Raw genomic sequence first — 20,892 nt, forward strand, 5'->3', positions numbered from 1 at the left:
TATTTTCATTAATTTATATATTTCTGCCTTATAGTTAACATATGTATTTTCTTTTGTGTCACCCTTAATTTTTCTCAGTAAGTAATGATATTTGTTATATTCAGAAATGAGTAAATTTTCAGACAGCTTTTCAAAATAAATACCATAAAATAATAGAGCTTCACATAATAAATACTCTTTACAACAAAAGAAGTTTCGAGAATTTTTAAAACGGTCAAGATTCCTCAAAACTTTTTTTTACATAAAATATATACACAAAGAGAGCCTGGATTTGGCAAGACTGAAGCACAGAGAGAGCTCAACAGGACAAAGTTGACCAGGTAAACCAGAATATAATCGTATTATTTTAAAAGACAACCCAACATTTAATTTATAGATGTCACAATAAAAAATAATCAGTATACATATCAAGAACTTATCTGCATTTTGCCAAATCATCTGATATCTATTTACTGTGTTTCTAAAGATAATTGTATTCATTTGCATGAAATTCAGCAATAAATCAACTTCCACATTCAATGCCCAATCCAGGTTGAAATTTTAAGTCAGCAGAAACTTACCCTTTAAAATAAAGAGTATATAATTTGCTAATCTCTTCAGAATTGAAATGTATTTGTTGTTTAGACTGGAACGACATTTGAATGGTGATTATTGTGTTTCTTTTTCAGCATCTAATGTGCTCTCATTTCCTTACACATAAAGATATGTTAAGAACCTGTCCCATGGTTAAACTATAAAATTTGAAGGCACATTAATTCAGTGCATCCCACATTGGAGATTACAGAGACAGGAGATGGCAGATGCTGGAATCTTGAACAAAAAATAGAGTGCTGGAGGATCTCAGCAAGTCAGGCAGCATCTATGGAGGGAATGAACAGATAACATTTCCAGTCTGGACTTTGCTTCACTGATTGGAGTGGGGGGGGAGAGATAGCTGGACAAGAGAGGTTGGCATGAGACAAACCCTAGCAAGTGATAGGTGGATACAGATGAAGGGGTTTGGGGTGGAGAGTGTGACAGAATAATGTCAAATAAGAGAGGCAAAATTAAATGTAAAGCTGAAGGGACAGATATGGGTGGAAGGGGATAGGGGGGAAGCGAAATAGTGATGATTGTATGCTTAGAGAGGGTGGTCATGATCTACATTTATAAAGTTCCCCAAGTACTGACTTGCAAATTTCCAATGTTGTCTAAATGTGGCAAAACACAAATCCAAGAGTACATAAACAATTTATTTGCCTCCATTAACATACTACAAAAATGCTGGGATTAAAATAGTTCTCACAATTGTTTTCTTGCTATAAATTGCAAACAGGGAAATATATGGCTTGGATTATTTCACAAGTAGTTTTGAATATATATTAGAAATGTTAGACGGCAAATTTTAAAAATAATAAGAAATGTCAGTTAACATATTATTTCACGAATAAAATTTCACCAAAATTGGTTCTTTGAATGGAGATAGCTGGAGGCAAAGAGCCTGGTGCAATCCAGAACATTTTGATTGTAACACCAGTGGTTGTTCCCAATTGGCTTTTTTTGAATCAGGAATTGTATTGTGACATCCATATATTAAATGGGACAAGGTCCTCTTGCAATCGGGTTGATTAATTCCAAAATGCTAATGTTTTTAATGATTGGAGGAAAAAAGTCGTTTATTTTGCAATACATGAAAAAATATTGTGATCAATTAAATTAGTTAAGGGGGCCATTTGTAGCCAAGAAAGCAATAGTATACACCCCTGATTTGCCGCTTCACCTATAGATTTTAGCAACATTCACAATCTTAGGCCATGTTGGTAAATAGCAGCCATCTTTCTAGTGTAGAATGGGTTGTTAGAATGGTTGCTATGTTTTAGTTGATATTCAGTCCAAGGTTGAAGCAGGTAAACATACAAGCATGATTTCAAAATGATTAAAATAAAATGTTAAAGAGCTCTGATCAAGAGGGTTTATCCTCCCCTTGAGTGGGACAGCTTTTAAGTTTACAATACACTGTATTTGAGTTCTTGCAACGGCATCCAGGCCTGTTTAAACGATCGTAGCACCCCTGGCAAAGTTTGATGCAGCCTTTGGCTGGAAGGTAGCAGAGTAAACAGGGCATAAATAAGGACATTAAACCCATGAACAAGAACCTGGAGCAGCAGTGCGAATGGGTGCAAGAGCAAGGATTATCTGCACAGGAGTCCTCATCGTCATTGGAGCAGTGGTAGAAGATTCCCTTTACCAAGCACATGCATGTACCGTACTCCACCGCACTCTCTACTGAGCACAGGCATTGCTTGTTACAAGCCAGACATGAAGGCAAGGTCTTTGGTGCTGTGCATTCTCTGCACTTGCATTTCCCACATTGCTCACATATAAACCTATGTTTTGCCAAATCCTCTTTTCCTAAGCACTTCAACTCATCCGTTGTACTGGCAGATGATTTAGGTTGTATTCTAATTGTCCGCTCTGGTCTGTGGTGGCTGGATGTTAACCGCGTGGGTGGAGATCGTCCCAAAAGTCCTTGCTCAGATGATGCACTACTGTTACTCCCTGAACTAGCTGCACTACCCGTGCTGGTTGACCTGCTCAAGACAGGCATCCTGGTGGAGGAATGGTGCCCACCATGTGTGTGGTGAGAGGACCGATGTTCATAGTTATTATTCACATTGATCGGTATCACTTCGTGAGTCCTTTCGTGCTTGTCATGCCTCTGTGTGGTTCGGCTGCTACTGATTGTACCAGCTTTCTTTGCAGTGGCCGGACCTTCTGTGTACTCGTTGCTTGTCCTGATTACTTTAATCTGATCGAGGGATAAAATGGCCGTGTGCTGCAGTTCCCGTTCATAGTCGAGTCTCTGTCTGCTGTCAAGAGAGGGTTGCTGGATCACAATCATTGAACCACCGCCACCATGCGGAATACGGGACTCCATCTGTGGTGATCACAACTTCCAGCATTCACTGTGGACTTGGCATGCATCGGAATGTCTGCTGAAACAAGTAGAGAGGAGAAAGTATATTAGGGTCACAGATGTAATCACAAGGATCCCAGCCCACTGTAAACACGTATACTTGTTAAACAGTACTGGTTGCGGCCACAGCTGCCACTTGTAGATGCATGGGACAGTCTTGTGGACAGTGACATTATTTTCACTTTGGGGCTGATCATGCTTAACAACCAGCAGTGGTTTGAACTCCATGTTTAGCCATGGAAAGGTTTCATTATCTCATAGTGAGGTAGTTTGATTTTTCAGAAAGAGGCCGGTTTCAGACTGCCCCAGTCGAATTCTGCACCCACTGCATGAGCCTCAATGTTCCTTAAGGCAAAGTATGTTAGCAGTGGAAATTTAGAGGGGCAGGAATGATTCTTTTTCGTGGAATATATATCGTAATCGGGAATTAAGAACTTTGTACAGGTAGCCACTGGTGTCACACAAAGTAGTGGTTTAGACTTTACTTTGTTAGACTTCAGAGATACAGCATGGAAAACAGGCTCTTTGGCCCACTGAGTCCGCGCCGGCCAGCGACCACTAGCAATATCCTACACACGAGGGACCATTTACAAAAGCCAATTAATCAGCAAACCTGCATGTCTTTGGAGGGTGGGAGGAAACCGGAGCACCAGGAGAAAACCCAGTCACAGGGAGAACGTACAAACTCTGTACAGACAGCACCCAGTCAGCATTGAACCCGGTGCTCTGGCACTGTTAGGCAGCAGCTCTATCGCTGCATCTCTGTGCCAGCCTTAAGTACTTTGATAGAGGTGGTGAGGGGGGGGGGGGGGGGGGGGAATGAGCAAGGTGTGGGTTTAGAAGCACTATTTCAAGCCGTAGTTCACAGCAGCTGAGGCTTTGCATAAATTATGATAGACGGTTATGTAGGTTAATTGGCTGGGTAAATGTAAAAAAAAAAAAAATTTTAATTGTCCCTAGTGGGTGTAGGATAGTGTTAATGTACGGGGATCGCTGGGCGGCATGGACTTGGTGGGCCGAAAAGGCCTGTTTCCGGCTGTATATATATGATGATGATGATGACGGGTGATGATGTGTACAGAATCTGGAATCGTCCAGATTCAAAACGAGCAAAGAGCCAGTTTAATGTAAGAAAATAACTGCAGATGCTGGTACAAATCGAAGGTATTTATTCACAAAGGTATTTATTCATTTGTCCCGCCCCCCTGACATCAGTCTGAAGAAGGGTCTCGACCTAAAACGTCACTCATTCCTTCTCTCCTGAGATGCTGCCTGACCTGCTGAGTTACTCCAGCATTTTGTGAATATAAGAGCCAGTTTATACACAGAGCAGCAAGATGGTTAAAGATAATGAATAAAATTACAAACGAAGAAAAGGTTTTGAAGTCGATATTCTGTAGGTGTGAGTGATGTTTCCGAGGAGCAAAATGTATTATTGTCTGGGTGGTGGATTCTTTTACATCCATGTTTCCCACTTTCCATGAATAAAAAAAATGAAAATGTTCAAGCGATAATTTTCAAAATAAATAACATGCAATTTGAAGAAAAATACTGTGAAAGGTCCCAATGTTAACCAGGTCCATAAATGTGCATGCATCACATGTTGTATGTGGTACATGGTGTGCTGAGGTCACGGATCTTGCATCTCCAGACTTGATATTTTGGCAAGGACAGCAGTAAACACTCCACTATCGGATGTTTTTAAAAAGACGAACATGTTCTTTAAGTGCTGCTATTAGGATTCCATTCTTTCTGCTGCATTAATGATAACTTTTCCATTGTCTATAAAGTAGCAAGAACAGCAATACTGCATGGAACAGATAACTTTTATCCTCCCTGCCAGCCTTCTACTCTGGTGGTGTGGAACCATGAGCCCTGAGAACAACCCACATTTTCATCCGGAACTCGGGAGATTTCCTCAACAAGACCACTGCCCAGACAATAATGACCGGTATCCAAAACCTGAGGCTATCGATCAAAAGCTGATTTACGACACACGCCATGATGTAGATCATTAAAATCAAGATTGAAAAAGCCTGTTATCATTACTAGTGGCAACTGAACAATCATAGGTCTTCTTCCAATTTCAATCTGAAATGAAATTGGAAAATGTCAACAACCGAGGAGACAACCTGGGCCGCACGGTTGTGCAGCGGTAGAGTTGTTGCCTTACAGCGCTATTGATATTTAGCTGGGGGGAGTTTCACACATTTTTGACTGGTGGTGGGACAGCGTACATGAAAATGTAGGACGTCAAGGGGCAAGAGGCACATGGAAATTGAAGCTAATCAATTTACTATTGTCCCTGAAGCAGGTACAACAAGGAGCTGTAAGGTAACTGAGGATGAAGCCTTGTGAACAGTCTGATATAGTAAGACAAGCCATAAAACATTACGTCGTGCTCAATGTACTGGGTGTTAAAAGGTGATGACTAGTTCACAATACTCAGCATTAAAGAATATTGCAGGGAAAAGCATTTTTTTGAAAATTTCCAACAGAAATTGATGGCTACCGTGCTCAAACACACCCCCACCTTATTGTTTCCCACTTCACACCTGGGTTTCTTCACCATGTCTCCCAACTCACACTTCAGCCCATTGGGGTTTTCTCCACGAGGTTCCATATCCTTTGTTTTGCCCCCAAGCTGTCGCTTGATAATTGGTGATCATTCTATCCCTGAATGGTGATACGCATTGTTACCTATTTTAACATTCCCTATTTCTCTTTAAACGTGTCCGCCCTTATGCCCCTTTAAACATGCCCCCAAGTATAGCTTTCACTGGGACTCTTCTTGAGCTAACAGCGAGGAGTTTGTGAGGAAAAGTCAGCGTGTACTGAGTTGGATCTTTCCTTCTCTTTGGATAGCAGACATGTTGTAGTGATGTTGGAACTCCCAATATACACAAATTAATAATACAGCCCGAGGCCACATTACAGCACAGAACCACAAAACCTTTCATGTTTTTTGATGAAATTATATCTATTTTCTACAAATTCTGGATAATCTCATGATAAAAGCACAATATTGCCAAGACAAAAACCATTATTTCATATTCTTTCCTCCAATCTTTTCTTCTTCTCAAACACAGAAGAGATTCAGATGGAGATATTTAACATGATACCGACTGGACAAAAGGTAGTTGGTGTTGGTTGAATAATCAAGAACTAGCTGACAAAGAAAGAACGTGGTACGCAAGAGAACCAACAGTGGAATGTGAGGAAGACCTTTTTTTGTTTACACAAGTGGTTAGTTAAAGTTTGGAATGCACTACCTAGCCTAGTAGTGGAAGCAGATACAACTGCAGCGTTTAAAATGTGCCAGATAACTACCTGAAAGGGAAGATTTTTCAGGCTATAGGGCGAGGGCAGGGGGAGTGAACCTATGTGTATTACTCTTATATAGAGCCAGAACGGACTTGAAGGGCAGAATAACCTAATTTTGTATTGTAACTGCTCTGTGATTCTGATTTGCACAGATTATGTGTGGAGGATACACAAGTATTTCGTCTCTAAGCAATTCCCAGAGATAAACTACCATCACCTAAACCAGAATGAAAAATATTAACTTTTAGGACCATAACATCTGAGGTGTTCAAGTTAAATTACAAATCAACAGTCAATAAAGACATCTTACAACATTTTAAATAATACTGTCAAATACAAGCAATATAAATCATTTTCTACGCTTCACAATATAAACAAGCGCAACAGTCTGTAATATATTAGATAAGTAAATTTGGAAGTGAAAATAAAGTCAACAGGTGTTGGAAGATTGAAGATAAGAGGAAAGTATACAGTTAATGGCAATATCCTTAACACCATTAATGTCCAGAGGAATCTTAGGGTCCAAGTCCATAGCTCCATAAAAGTGGCAATACAAATCGATAAGTGATCAAAAAGGTGTACGGTATGCTTTCTTCAACAGTCAGGAAATCATGATCTAGATCTATAAGACTCTGGTGAGGCCATATTTGAAGTATTGTGTGCAGTTCTGGTCACCCCATTACAGGAAGGATGTGGAGTTTTGGAGAGGGTGGAGAAGAGGTTTACCAGCATGCTGCCTGCATTAGAGGGTATTACTTACAAAGAGAGGTGGGACAAACTTGGATGGTTTTCTCTGGAACTTCTGAGATTGAGGGGAGACCTGTTAGAAGTAGATTAAAATTATGAGAGGCTTAGTTAGGAAAGTCAGTCAGAACCTTTTCCCATGGTGGAAATGTCAAAGACTAGAGGGTATAACTTTATGGTGAGAGGGACAAAGTTTAAAGAGAGGAGCAAGCTATTATTTTTTACTCAGAGGGTGGTGGGTGCTGGGAACGCACCGGTGGGGGGTGGTGATGAGGCAGATATAATAGTGGCATTTAAGAGCCTTTTAGATAGGCACAAGGATATGCAGACATTGGAGTGATATGGATCTTGTTCTGGCAGATGAGATTAGTTTATCTTGGCATCATGTTCAGCACATATAGTGGGACAAAGGGCATGTTCCTGTGTTGTACTGTTCTATGTTCCATGTTCTATGGGTGCAGGGATTAAGGCAGAAACACAACCAGACAGTTTCAATAACGTCCAAAATGCCTCCTCACAGTTCAAGTCCTCCTGAAAAAATATTAGTTTCCCTGACCTCACCTGCCTCAGGTGATTGGGTTTGCTCACAATTGTAGGATCTTAAGAGGAATGAAAGAAAGGGAAGGGGCAGGCAGTGACTAGTGGGGTACCGCAAGGCTCGGTGCTGGGACCGCAGCTATTTACAATATACATTAATGACTTGGATGAAGGGATTAAAAGTACCATTAGCAAATTTGCAGATGATACAAAGCTGGGTGGTAGTGTGAACTGTGAGGAAGATGCTATGAGGTTGCAGGAAGACTTGGACAGATTGTGTGAGTGGGCGGATGCTTGGCAGATGCAGTTTAATGTGGATAGGTGTGAGGTTATCCACTTTGGTGGTAAGAATAGGAAGGCAGATTATTATCTGAATGGTGTCAAGTTAGGAAAAGGGGACTTACAACGAGATCTGGGTGTCCTAGTGCATCAGTCACTGAAATGATGCATGCAGGTACAGCAGGCAGTGAAGAAAGCCAATGGAATGTTGGCCTTCATAACAAGAGGAGTTGAGTTTAGGAGCAAAGAGGTACTTCTGCAGTTGCACAGGGCCCTAGTGAGACCACACCTGGAGCACTGTGTGCAGTTTTGATCTCCAAAGGATATTCTTGCTATTGAGGGCTTGCAGCATAGGTTTACTAGGTTAATTCCCGGAATGGCGGGACTGTCATATGTTGAAAGACTGGAGCGACTAGACTTGTATACACTGGAATTTAGAAGGATGAGAGGGGATCTTATCGAAACACAAGATTATTAAGGGGTTGGACACATTAGAGGCAGGAAACATGTTCCCAATGTTGGGGGAGTCCAGAACCAGGGGCCACAGTGTAAGAATAAGGGGTAGGCCATTTAGAACGGAGATGAGAAAAAACTTTTTCAGTCAGAGAGTTGTGAATCTGTGGAATTCTCTGCCTCAGAAGGCAGTGGAGGCCAATTCTCTGAATGCATTCAAAAGAGAGCTAGATAGAGCTCTTAAGGATAGCGGAGTCAGGGGGTAGGGGAGAAGGCGGGTACTGATTGAGAATGATCAGCCATGATCACATTGAATGGCGATGCTGGCTCGAAGGGCCGAATGGCATACTCCTGCACCTATTGTGTATTGTCTATAAAAGGAACAGGAAGGACCGTTGCTCAGATCAATTGCTTCAAGCCATACATGCTATTGAATAATATTCAACAGAAATCAACAGGGACCTTAATGTTGTCCATTGGCCAGCATTCCATACGCGGGGCAAAAAAACGTGCCTGGAAAAGGAAATCATGTATTTCCTTTAGTTGAGAGGAAGGTTATTTTTTAAAAGGATGTGGATGTGTTTGTTGACATGGAAATGCTCAAGAAATGTACCAGAAATATATAATGGCATAATATAATGCAACACAACTGTGTTATTGTTTCATGTTACCATGAAAAATGAAAAGACACATCTTATGGTTCCAAGAAGATCCAGTCAGTTTTAAAGTGGAAAAAATAATGACTTATCCTAACAATGATCCAAGACATGTATACTTTATTTAAAAATTTTTTTAATAGAAGTAAAGTATTTTAAATGAAAGTTCGTTAGTATTTATTCAATGTTAAGTGCTGGAAGTAATGCAAAATGAAGTCAGCGATTGTTAAGGAACTGTTTCTTATGCACAACATCGACAGGAGGGGAATGTTCCAAAAACATAATACTCATGCCACACATTTCTGTAAGTACTCCAGCAAACATATTTCATGGCATCACCTCCCTGTCCTCCTCCAAAGTGCAACTCTGCTCTACACTACCATGCTCTCTCCAAATAATACTCTTCCTGAAGCCGTCTGATAAGAACATCAAAAACCAACTGTGCTAAATGCATAATCATTGCAATAAAGTAGCTATGGAACATAGTTCAACATTATAACCATATAACAACGTCTCCAGATAGTCTCTTCCGCTCCTCATAAACCCTGAAATAAAATGGATCAATTTTTTCAAAAATTGAATTCTGGACTGCTGCATGTGTCATCCTGTGAAGGTTGTCGACAGCAATGGGTTAAAACAACGGCCTTGTGCAGAGTTGCCAGGATTGCCTTAACGCCCGGTATTAAGCTTCCACAGGAAGATTATGCTGATAATACTTCACTGGATCTAAAAGTACTACAGAGGATGGAATGAAACAACTTTTGCCAAAGGTGACCACAATACAGTTTTAATTTGGGAGCTGCTACAAGACATTCACTGGTCTTATTTTATGCAACAACCATTCTTGCCTTTTAATACTATGAATAATAGGGGTGAATTTAATAAACTTAGTTAAGCTCTTAGTTGCACAAAATAGCTTGAAAGATTACTGTCAAATAATTCATAAATAAAAATCAGGTTATAAGCATCTTCGCACCCACTCCTCATCAAAATCACAAAGATTTTATTTTGCAAGTATACAAGGGAGTGAGGGGGAAGAGAGTGCGAGGGGGGTGGAGAGAGAGGGGGGAAGAGAGTGGGAGGAAGAGAGTGGGGGGAAGAGAGTGGGGGGAAGAGAGTGGGGGGAAGAGAGTGGGGGGAAGAGAGTGGGGGGAAGAGAGTGGGGGGAAGAGAGTGGGGGGAAGAGAGTGGGGGGAAGAGAGTGGGGGGAAGAGAGTGGGGGGAAGAGAGTGGGGGGAAGAGAGTGGGGGGAAGAGAGTGGGGGGAAGAGAGTGGGGGGAAGAGAGTGGGGGGAAGAGAGTGGGGGGAAGAGAGTGGGGGGAAGAGAGTGGGGGGAAGAGAGTGGGGGGGAAGAGAGTGGGGGGGAAGAGAGTGGGGGGGAAGAGAGTGGGGGGGAGAGAGTGGGGAGGAAGAGAGTGGGGAGGAAGAGAGTGGGGGAAGAGAGTGGGGGGAAGAGAGTGGGGGGAAGAGAGTGGGGGGAAGAGAGTGGGGGGAATGAGAAGGCGAGGGGGTAATAGAGAGCGAGGGGGCAATAGAGAGCGAGGGGGTAATAGAGAGCGAGGGGGAAAGAGAGAGCGATAGGGGAAGAGAGAGCAAGCGGAGGGGGGGGGAAGAGAGAGCGGAGAGGGCAAGAGAAGAGAGGGTGAGTGGGTTGAGAAAGTAAGGGAGTGAGTGAAACAGTGAAAGTGAGAGTGAAAGAGTGAGAGTGGGACATGAAACAATAGTATTACACGGATAAAATGCATGTGAGTAGCGATGAAGTTTCAACATTTTATTTGCGATCCCAATAGAGTGGAGAACGACTGCTACAATAGATTTTGACATTTCTAAAACGAGACTTTAAATTTCATTAAATATGCCAAATACGTTCCCATGATTATGTAGTTATTAATGTAATAAACTCTCACAAATCCCGCAACTTTTGAGGTGGGGGTAGTAGCTATCTTCCCACTTGACCTCACTCAGCCAGCGTTTCTCAAAACTATATCAACATGTTTGACTATATCTGAATGGAGGGGGGGGGGGACCAATGGCTAATGGTGCGGTTGTGTGTGATCCTTTCATTAGAATGCTTCCTGTGGCTTCACTGTAACACCGCGGCACTCTGACATCCGAAGCAAACTTAATTACCATGGCATTTAGTTTGAGTAAACTAATGTGAAACAAATAATCCATAGTGACAGGCAATGGAAAAACAAATCAAATGCTTTCTTTTTTCTGTAGGTACAATGGGAATAAGTAATGATGGGACCATAACTCAAAGTTTACTGTTATAGTCACTTCCCATCCGTTTCATCGCTGCTTATTAATTTTAGTGCTTGATAAGATTTTCACACTAAAGTGATTCCACTGCAAATGCTTTCTTTACACAACTCGGAATATTCTCAATTTCCTTTCGACGAGTTTGCAAGCTACTTTTGTTTAATAAAATAGTTTGGGCGCGTGTGTAGAGAAGAGTCGGGTACGACATTGTGAAGAACGACTGCCGTCTAAATGCCAGAAGACCAATTCCCCAATTTTTGTCAATGACTTACAATGTTGAATTTTAATCACTAGTCGCGCTGGAAAACGGCACCCAGGAGAGACATTAGGCGCTGAATATTTTGAGACGGGTCTACCAGCAATCAGAACAAAACCTTCCTAACTTTTGCAAGTTACCAGACACAAGTCGACGAGCACCTGCGATTTGCAAAGCAAAATGATCCTTCGCATTGCTTTTGATAAAAAATAAAACCAGTGGAACGTGCATGTTTAACTCTCCCCGCTGGACGTGTTTGTAAAGAGAGCGACAAACATACAGAGAACTCGTTTAGGAAATGAAAAGCCCCCGTTCGGGTTTCATGATGTTGAACATGCGCCCAGAAAGTTTCCAATGCTGACCCCGGACTGCACCCAGCAAAGCTCATGCCCGCGTACAATTCAGACTAAATCTTCCCTTGCAATTCCTTGCAGTGGAAAGAAACCCGTGGATCCCCGCCGTCGGTCCCCACACATACAAAATCCTGACCTTGGCACTTGACATTGCTGCCTGACCTGCGCTGCCCATGTCAGCAATGAGTCGCAGAACAGACCAGATTTATGTCTGTGAATCTCCAATCTGAAGACGTCTCCGAGCCAGGGGCTAGGGGAAGGGAAGGTGCCTTGCCTTGGGACCCTTCCACAGAACAAAATGATTCCAAAGCCATTTCCAACAACAACAAAAATCAAGCCACGTTTTAGGATTAGGAATAAATCGCCTCGTCAGCACAGCAGTCTCGCTGAAACCCCAAGACTGACCAGAAAAGGAAGGTGCGGGTGGCTGGCGGGCCGAGCTGGGTCCCGCTGAAGCCACGGGCAGCCCCGCAGATCGTGCCCGAGAGCGGTCAGGCCGGGCCGGGCCGGACCACGTACCGCACGGAGCCGCAAGTACAGCCCAGGCAACCGCGCTCTGCAGCTGCAGGGAACGCCTCCTCTCCTGCAACAACTCTCCACCGTTCCCCAACTCGAAGAAGAAGTCGATCCTCAGCTTGCAAAGATGTATCTTGTCAATGTTGTAAAACACCACACAGGTCGACACTGTCTGCATCAGAATGCCCCGTCCAGACACAGACCGACAGACGTGATTACCCCCCTGATCACCTTGTTGCAAACAGCAGCCGCTGCGCCGACACTCAGCAAGACACGTCTCCCTCAACTCCTCCCGCCTTGTTGGTGGGTCCGGATGATTAGTTTCATTAAAATCACTCGGAAAGGAACACAGCGGAAGCCTAAAGCCCAATGACGGTGAGTGCAATCAGCAGCGCCCTCTTGGAGTGTGGTTAAACCTCGCTTAATCGATCGTTTACCCAGTGCAGGAAATTGGTGGTGAAGAGGGAGGGAGGGGGAGAGTGAGAGAGAGAGAGAGAGAGAGACGGGGGAGGGGGAGAAATTATGAATGAACCCGGCAGAGTAACAGCAAGCCAGCGCTCAGAGAACACCACACGAGGGCGGACTTTCCAAGTGACAACACTGGGGTCATTAAACAACATTGGGCATTTTCACAAATGGAAGTGGATTCATTCCGAAGAACATATGCCGTCGGCAAGATTTTAAAAAAGTTTGTTTTATGCTTTCATTGAGGAAAATATATGTTTTAAATAATATGTGCGCAATGAAGCTTTTGTAAAAATCATTGAAACAACAGTTCAATTATTTAATCTGGAGGAATCTTACCTATTTCCATATATCCACCAAATGCAAATCCATGTTATTGTGTGATATAGTCTATTCCAGAAGATGGGCCCAGTCTCAAGTCTTGGTTTTTTTGTTTAAATGAACAGTAGTCACCGCGTTAAGACATCGGGACGAAACAAGTGGAGAGTGGACTCGGTAAGAGCAACGTGCCAGCAACAGAGACACACGAGTACTCCTGCCCGTGGAAGTGGGACTCCCGGGTCTGCTAGTGCTGCGCACCGGAGCAAGCAAGCTCCCTTCACCTTCGCGCAGCGCTTATCCACCACAATGTCCAAACAGCCTGTGGGTATGTCCTCACCGGCGCTCTCCACACAGCATCGCGCCGCGGCTTGTCAGCGGGCTGCTTCCCATTCCCCTGCGGGATCCTCTCTCTCTCCACGGGACGCGGCGAGCGTTGTGCACGGCGGGTCTCCCAGGGAGGGCGAAGCTGTCAGCAGCGCGCTGTGCGGCTGCACGGGTTTGTATGTATATATCGCGAATCTCGTCTCGTCTTGGCGTGGAAGAGTGCGCTTGGGGTTTGCAGACTTCGCGGCCGGGTGCTGCGTGTGTTTGGGACGGACGGCCCGGCCGGCTGTGTGCGATGGTGTGCAGGCAGGGTTGCTGTGGGGGGACGGTGGGGTGGGGGACGAGCGCTGTTGTGCTCCGCTCTGCACCACTCTGCACCGCACTGCCAACCCCTGCCGTGTCCCGCTGCTCCCGGGATTGTTGTGGCGCCGCCGACCAGCCCAACACACACCACATTCCCCTCGCTCCCATTGGCCGCCCCTCGGCATTCCAGCCTCGCCCATTGGTCCCCCGCGTCACCGCGAGCGGAAATAAAGAGGATGCTACATATCCGGCCGCCGCTGATTGGTCGCGCCGGGGCTCGCCGCGCCCCCATTGGAGGAGCTGGGGGGGGAGAGACACGCTGCTCGCGGGCAGCGGGTTGGTGGAGGAACTGCAGGTGCAGGTTTGCACTGAAGATAGACACCAAAGTGCTGGAGTAACTCAACAGGACGGGACTGGACAGGCGGCGTCTCTGCAGGCAGTGTCTCCTTGAGTTACTCCAGCATTTTGTGTCTACCTTTGGTGGAGACAGTGGGGAATGTGTGGGGAAGGAACTGCAGGTGCAGGTTTGCATTGAAGATAGACACAAAGTGCTGGAGTAACTCAACGGGACGGGACGGGACAGGCGGCGGCGTCTCCTTGAGTTACTCCAGCATTTTGTGTCTACCTTTGGTGGAGACAGTGGGGAATGTGTGGGGAAGGAACTGCAGGTGCAGGTTTTACACTGAAGATAGACACAAAGTGCTGGAGTAACTCAACAGGACTGGACTGGACAGGACAGGCGGCGGTGTCTCCTTGAGTTACTCCAGCATTTAGCTTCTACCTTTGGTGGAGACAGTGGGGAATGTGTGGGGAAGGAACTGCAGGTGCAGGTTTACACTGAAGATAGACACAAAGTGCTGGAGTAACTCAGTGGGACAGGACGGGACGGGGCTGGACTGGACAGAGCAGGCGGCGTCTCGTTGAGTTACTCCAGCATTTTGCATCAACCTTTGGTGGAGACAGTGGGGACTGCGGGTGCAATGCTGGAAGCCAGTCTGGGAGGATTCCACCCTCTCCTTAGAGGGGACTGAGGAAGCGGCGCATCCGGCCACCTGCTGACCGCACTACAGCACTGCCAAGGCTGCATTCCTCGTCCATTGTGCAGGAAGGAACTACAGATGACGGTTTGCACCGAGGATGGACACAAAAAGCTGGAGTAACTCAGCGGGTCAGGCAGCATCTCTGGAGAGAAGGAATAGGTGACGTTTCGGGTCGAGACCCTTCTTCAGACTGAGAGTCAGGGGAAAGGAGGGATATAGACGGCGATATGGAGCGATATAGAACAAATTTATGAAAGAGATGCAAAAAAGTAACAATGATCAAGGAAACGATCCATTGTTGGCTGTGGGCTAGGTTTAAACGGGTTATACAGACAGTGCATATCCCTTCGATTTCACCTCTTCCACGGCCAACAATGGACTATTGTGGGCTCCTTGACCATCGGTGTCGGTTCTGATTTGTTCCGTACCTTTTCAAACCTCTAGTTTCCCTCTCTCCTGACTCTCAGTCTGAAAAATAGTCTCGACCCCAAACGTCACCTATCCCTTTTCTCCAGGGATGCTGTCCGACCCGCTAAATTACTCCAGCTTTTTGTACATATCTTCCCCATCCATTGGTCTGCTTTCACTCAGATGTCAATCTGACAGCGTAAAATTGCCAACATCAACCCAATACACTTTAAACCATTTATATTCCCTTGGCAAGTTTGCTCAGTTTAATTTAATTGCAGTATAAACAAAACGAAGACAACTTTGGAAAGTTAAAATATAGAAACAAAGAACTGCAGATGATGCACAAAAGGATGCGTCAAATGCACAAAAGGACACAAAGTGCGAGAGTAACTCAGCGGGTCAGGCAGCATCTCTGGAGAATGGTAGTGACATTTCGGTTCTCCACCCGAAACCAGGTTCTCCACCCGAAACGTCGCCTATCCATGTTCTCCTGAGATGCCGCCTGGCCCACTGAGTTACTCCAGCACTTGTGAAGGAATGAACTGCAAATGCTGATTTACACCGAAGATAGACACAAAATGCTGGAGTAATTCAGCGGGTCAGGCAGAAAAGGATAGGTGACATTTCGGGTTGAGATCCTTCTTCAGTGTCCTGAAGAAGTCTGCAGTAGGGTCTCGACCCGGAACGTCAACTATTCTTATTCTCCAGAGTGCTGCCTGACCCGCTGAGTTACTCTAGCATTTTGTGTCTACTCCAGCACTTTTGTGTTGTTATTGGGAAGTTGCTATAGCTATTGAGAACGCCTATTTAAACCACATTTTAATAGGTTGCATCCTCTTTTAATTACATTTTAAGAAGGTTTACATTTTGTTCTTATTTAAAACATTTCTGATGTCGACGTACACTAGTCCCTACGCTCACACGCGTAACCTTCATGTGCTACCAAGAAAAAAAATATTCGAAATGTTCAATGAGCCCTTGGAGGAAAGGCATCAGCGTCGTTCAATGCCTTGGGCCGTCAGTGGTTTTATTATTCATTTGTAAAATAAACCGCAGACCGGAATCCAGCGCAATTCCTCCCCTATCACATCCTGCTGGTTTACATTATAAAAGCTTTCAGATGAGAAAAACGAATGTGGTTTACTCAAAGAAGGCCAGAGAAAACATTCATTAAAAGATCGTCTGTGAGGACTAAACCTCGCATCCCAGGGTCATAAGTAAACATAAACTTTAAAACTTCTGAACTTCGTATGTTACCCCCCCCACCCCCACCAATTCCACTTACCAAATTTCCGCTCATTGGAATAGCAAGGATGCAGGTGATAAGGACCTGAATGTTTTCAGCAGTCTCCAGCCTTCTTCTGGATGATGCCTTTATCCAGAGATCGCACCGGGGGAAAACCCGACATCCTAAACCACTCTTTTGTTGTTGCTCCAGTCATCTGAATGCACCTAAACAACCGTCTCCTGTCACTGAACACATGCGGAGAATATTAATGTCAATCCATGTAACCTTCTGCACGGGGCGGGGAGCCGACAACGAGTGTCTCCACGTATAATTTATGTGTAATGTTAAATCATTCCTGGTTGCACTTATTTCTCGAATTGCAATTGCGACGTGGCATAGGCTGTTTTATAGATAGGAGATAAACAGTTGGAGGGAACGCGCCCACGCAAAATTATGTTTAATAATAATATATTTAATAGTCTGGTAGAACATACTAGCCCTTCACATTGAATACAGTAGATGTACATTATTAAAAGCAGACGCTTCCTTTGTTGTTGCTCTGCCTGTTGAGTGTTTCTTTGAGGCGATCTGTGGCTCTTTGGCTGGTTTCATTTGTGCAGGAAATCGCTCATTCATTAACCCTCTGGCTTCCCTTTCATCTGTAGTCTGACTGATCATTAAGCCGCTCTTTCACACCGGAACGGCTGAAGACCCGTTTAAAGAAATTAAGGGATTTATCTGTTAGCCCATCATCTCTTCCAAACCAGTTATCACGGATTTCATCAGGCGAGAAGATGTCAGGGCCCGAGGCGAAGGAACTCACCAAATAGGGCTTCAAAGGCTATAAAAGACAACGCCAAGTTCTGCAGGAACTACGGATCGGATTTAAAGAGACACCATTACTGCCCCAACGACCTATCCACTCTTCAGCTAAATCAGACACGCAAAAGAAAACCCACCTTCTGTGTTAAAGCCGTATCAAGAGTCTGCAGTCATAATCAGATTTAACTGAATGCATTTCTGAAGAAGGGTCTCGACCCGAAACGTCACCCATTCCTTCTATCCCGAGATGTTGCCTGTCCCGCTGAGTTACTCCAGCATGTTGTGTCTATCTTCGGTGGAAACCAGCATCTGCAGCTCCTTCCTATAAATTTCTGCCCGAGTTGATCTCACGCTTCATCCCCTCCACCACCCCACCCACCCACTCATCTCTATCTTTTTGCCCAAAGTAAAAACAGAGCGGTATTCAGTAGGCAAAACCTGAGAGGGACGCAGATACAAAGTTATGCTGAGGAAATCCTTCACCAGAACGTTACAGAAAGGGTTCGTTGAAAATAATTTGCTTTGAATTAGACAAATAATACTTTATATTCCACCTAGATAGTTTAAATCTAAATGGTATGAACTCCGTCCAGATTTTCCAATTTCAGGAAACCCTTACCCTCCCTAGTCTGAAGAGGGTCTCGACCGGAAACATCACCCATTCCTTCTCTCCAGAGATGCTGCCTGTCCCGCTGAGTTACTCCAGCATTTTGTGTCTACCCTCTGTATTCGTTTCTCCTTCCAATTCACTGCTGGTCCTTCCATTTGTGTTGCCTTATCTGTATCCCTCTCCAGCCCATCGTCTCCATCTCACTCATTGATTTTTGCCTCCCTCCCATTCTGGTTCCATCCAATTACCACCTACATACTTCCCATCTGATTCCATCTGCCTATATCATCCTTGAAGCCTTGAAAGTTTCTAATTATCACCATCATTACTTATCAAATTGCAGCACTTGTAGCCTTTGTCTCCCAATTCATAACTCCCCAGCCTCTAGCCTCACCTTCACCCTCCCTTCCCCCTACTTGTTTTTTCTGCCCGTCATCTCTAGCCCCTCCCTGGCCCAACTAGCCCCCCCCCCATCATGCCCCTTTCCCTCTCCTCTTTATACCAGCTACCTTTCCTCTACACGGAACGTCCTTATGCAGGGTCTCAACCCAAAATATCGACAAATCCTTTTCCTTCTGGTGCTGTTCAATCTGCTGAGTTTCGCCAACAGTTTTATTTTGCTCTAGACTCCAGCATCTGCAATCTCTTGTGTCTCTGCTTTGAATTCATCATTTTAATTCAATACAACTATGGCCATAATGCTGTTTACATTATCTTCCTAGCCTGTCCTTCTGGATAAGAAAGACTTGCTACTACTTCACTTCTGTGCTTCTTTGCTGGCTGATGAGGCCAATGTGGGACCAGCAGACTCTGTGGTGGGTGGGACAGGAACCGTCTGGTGGACAGGCTTGTAATACAGTGTGGAAACAGACCCTTCAGCCCAACTTGCCCACACCGGCCAACATATCCCAGCTACACCAGTCCGACCTGCCTGCGTTTGGTCCATATCCCTCCAAACCTGTCCTATCCATGTACTTGTCTAACTGTTTCTTAAACATTGGGATAGCCCCAGGCTCAATTACCTCCTCTCCCCTTTCCACAGATGCTGTCAAATCTGCTGAGATTTTTCAGTATTTTCTGTTTTCTTTTAAGATTTTCAGCATCTGGAGATTTTTTAAAAATTAATAATCGATCAATGCTGGTTTTCTCAGGCAGTTGCTGTGTATCTACAAGCACCTAATATTCTCCATAGCGGTTTCAAGATGCAGAAGGGCACAGGGAGTGGTGTTACAAGTACTGTAGGAATTTTTTTTGTTGACTTCAAAGCTTCTGCACAAACCTGTTTCTCGGTGTTGTTGGATTAGGGATTCCCCTTGCAAAACAGTATGACTCACAGAATGGGCAGAGGTTGCTTGGGGTAAGATGAATGACTGGAGGGAGGAGGTGAAAAAGTGATAAAGGGCGTTGTGGGTGTATGGAACAAGCTACCAGAGGAGGTAGTTGAGGCTGGGACTATCCCATCATTTAAGAAACAGTTAGACAGGTACATGGGTAGGACAGGTTTGGAGGGATATGGACAAAGCACAGGCAAGTGGGACTAGTGTAGCTGGGGCTTTTTGGCCGGTGTGGGAAAGTTGAGCCGAAGGGCCTGTTTCCACACTGTATCACTCTATGACTATGACAGAAGGAATCTCAAGCCACAAAGTGTTCTGGTAGCGATTTTCCGAGTGGAATCTCAAAAAGGAAGATGAGTGAGATAGTTGTGCCTGCTAAATATGACAATAGACAATAGGTGAAGGAGTAGGCCATTCGGCCCCTCGAGCCAGCACCGCCATTCAATGTGATCATGGCTGATCATTCTCAATCAGTACCTGGTTCCTGCCTTCTCCCCATACCCCCTGACTCCGCTATCCTTAAGAGCTTAAGAGCTCTATCTAGCTGGAGTTGACGTTCTCAATGTCATCATTACCCTCCTTCTCCGATTTGAGTGATCATGGATTCAGGATTTCCACAAGACAATTGCAACATGACACTTCTTCAAGAATTTTTTGTCAGTGTCAGGAGTCTGGTAACTCCAGGAAATTCAGATGCTGTCGTCTTGAGTAAAACATAAAGTGCTGGGGTTTCTCGGTGGGTCAGGCAGAATCTATGGAGGAAATGGATAGGTGACGTTTCAGGTCAAGACGCTTCTGCAGGTGTTGGGCATACCAATTCAATTAAATTGACCGATTGCAGCTTGTGTGATGGGAATGTTGGCCAAGGAGACAACACCAGCACTGGCTTGCTGATCCTGCTGGTGGTTGATGATTTATGGAAGCAATAAAGGAAAATTAAGTTTGTCGGCACTCTGGATAATGGAACTCACACAGCCATTTCAGAAGCAGTTTTTTTAAACCCTGGTTTAGGTACACGTGACAATAAACTAAACTAAACTACAGTATAGGTGTCTTAAAACTGTGACCACCAGCTTCTTCCCAACAACCATCAGTTCGTAAACACTACACAACACTAATTAAACTATGCACCGTGGACTGTCTGGTTGCATTGAGGAGTTGAGGGTATTTTTAGTTTAGTTTATTGTCACGCGTACTGAGGTACAGTGAAAACCTTTTTTGATGCATGCTAACCTATCAGCGGAAAGACTATACATGATTACAATCGAGAGCCGTCCACAGTATACAGATACAGGACAAAGAATATAAAGTTTAGTGCAAGACAAAGTCCAGTAAAGTTTGATGAAAGATAATTCACGGGTCTTCAATGAGGTAGATAGCAGCTCATGACAATTCTCTAGTTGTTGATAGGTTGGATCCATTGCCTGATTACGGCTGGAAAGAAATTGTCTCTGAAGCTGGAGGTGTGCCTTTTCACACTTCTGTACCTCCTGTTCTTTTCACTTCTGTTCTTGCACTAGTATTGGGGTTATTAATGTATTGATCTTGTTTTCTCTTGAGTGTTGTGTTCACGGGCCTATCATGATGCTGCAAGTATGAATTTCATTGCTCCAACGTCCAATGATATTTTGGGGAGGTGGTGCCCTGAGTCAGTATGCATCCTTTGTGCAGCCGAGAAATGACAGAATGCTGTGATAT

General features: G+C 44.5%; 2 protein-coding genes across 7 annotated transcripts in view; one reads left to right on the forward strand and one right to left on the reverse strand.

The window, feature by feature from the left end:
- Positions 1-16,635, reverse strand: spry1 (sprouty homolog 1, antagonist of FGF signaling (Drosophila)). 6 transcript variants are annotated; one of them, XM_078405425.1, is made up of 2 exons: positions 16,486-16,635; positions 1-2,975 (listed from the first exon to the last, which is right to left on the reverse strand). In XM_078405425.1, the coding sequence occupies exon 2, from the start codon at positions 2,915-2,917 to the stop codon at positions 1,943-1,945; it is 975 nt and encodes a 324-aa protein (XP_078261551.1). In that variant the 5' UTR covers positions 2,918-2,975; positions 16,486-16,635; the 3' UTR covers positions 1-1,942. The 6 variants fall into 6 exon arrangements, with proteins under 6 accessions (XP_078261551.1, XP_078261531.1, XP_078261520.1 ...); XM_078405405.1 differs by lacking the exon at positions 16,486-16,635 and adding an exon at positions 13,141-13,922 and having other exon boundaries at positions 1-2,972; XM_078405394.1 differs by lacking the exon at positions 16,486-16,635 and adding an exon at positions 13,141-13,922.
- The window catches only part of LOC144596724 (uncharacterized), a 25,756-nt gene continuing 17,251 nt past the window's right edge, over positions 12,388-20,892 (forward strand). The window contains exon 1 of the mRNA XM_078405456.1: positions 12,388-12,711. The gene's annotated coding sequence lies outside the window, so the exon portion shown is untranslated. The remainder of the gene's footprint in view (positions 12,712-20,892) is intronic.

This window comes from Rhinoraja longicauda, chromosome 1, assembly GCF_053455715.1.
Source record: "Rhinoraja longicauda isolate Sanriku21f chromosome 1, sRhiLon1.1, whole genome shotgun sequence".
NCBI classification, from domain to species: domain Eukaryota; kingdom Metazoa; phylum Chordata; class Chondrichthyes; order Rajiformes; family Arhynchobatidae; genus Rhinoraja; species Rhinoraja longicauda.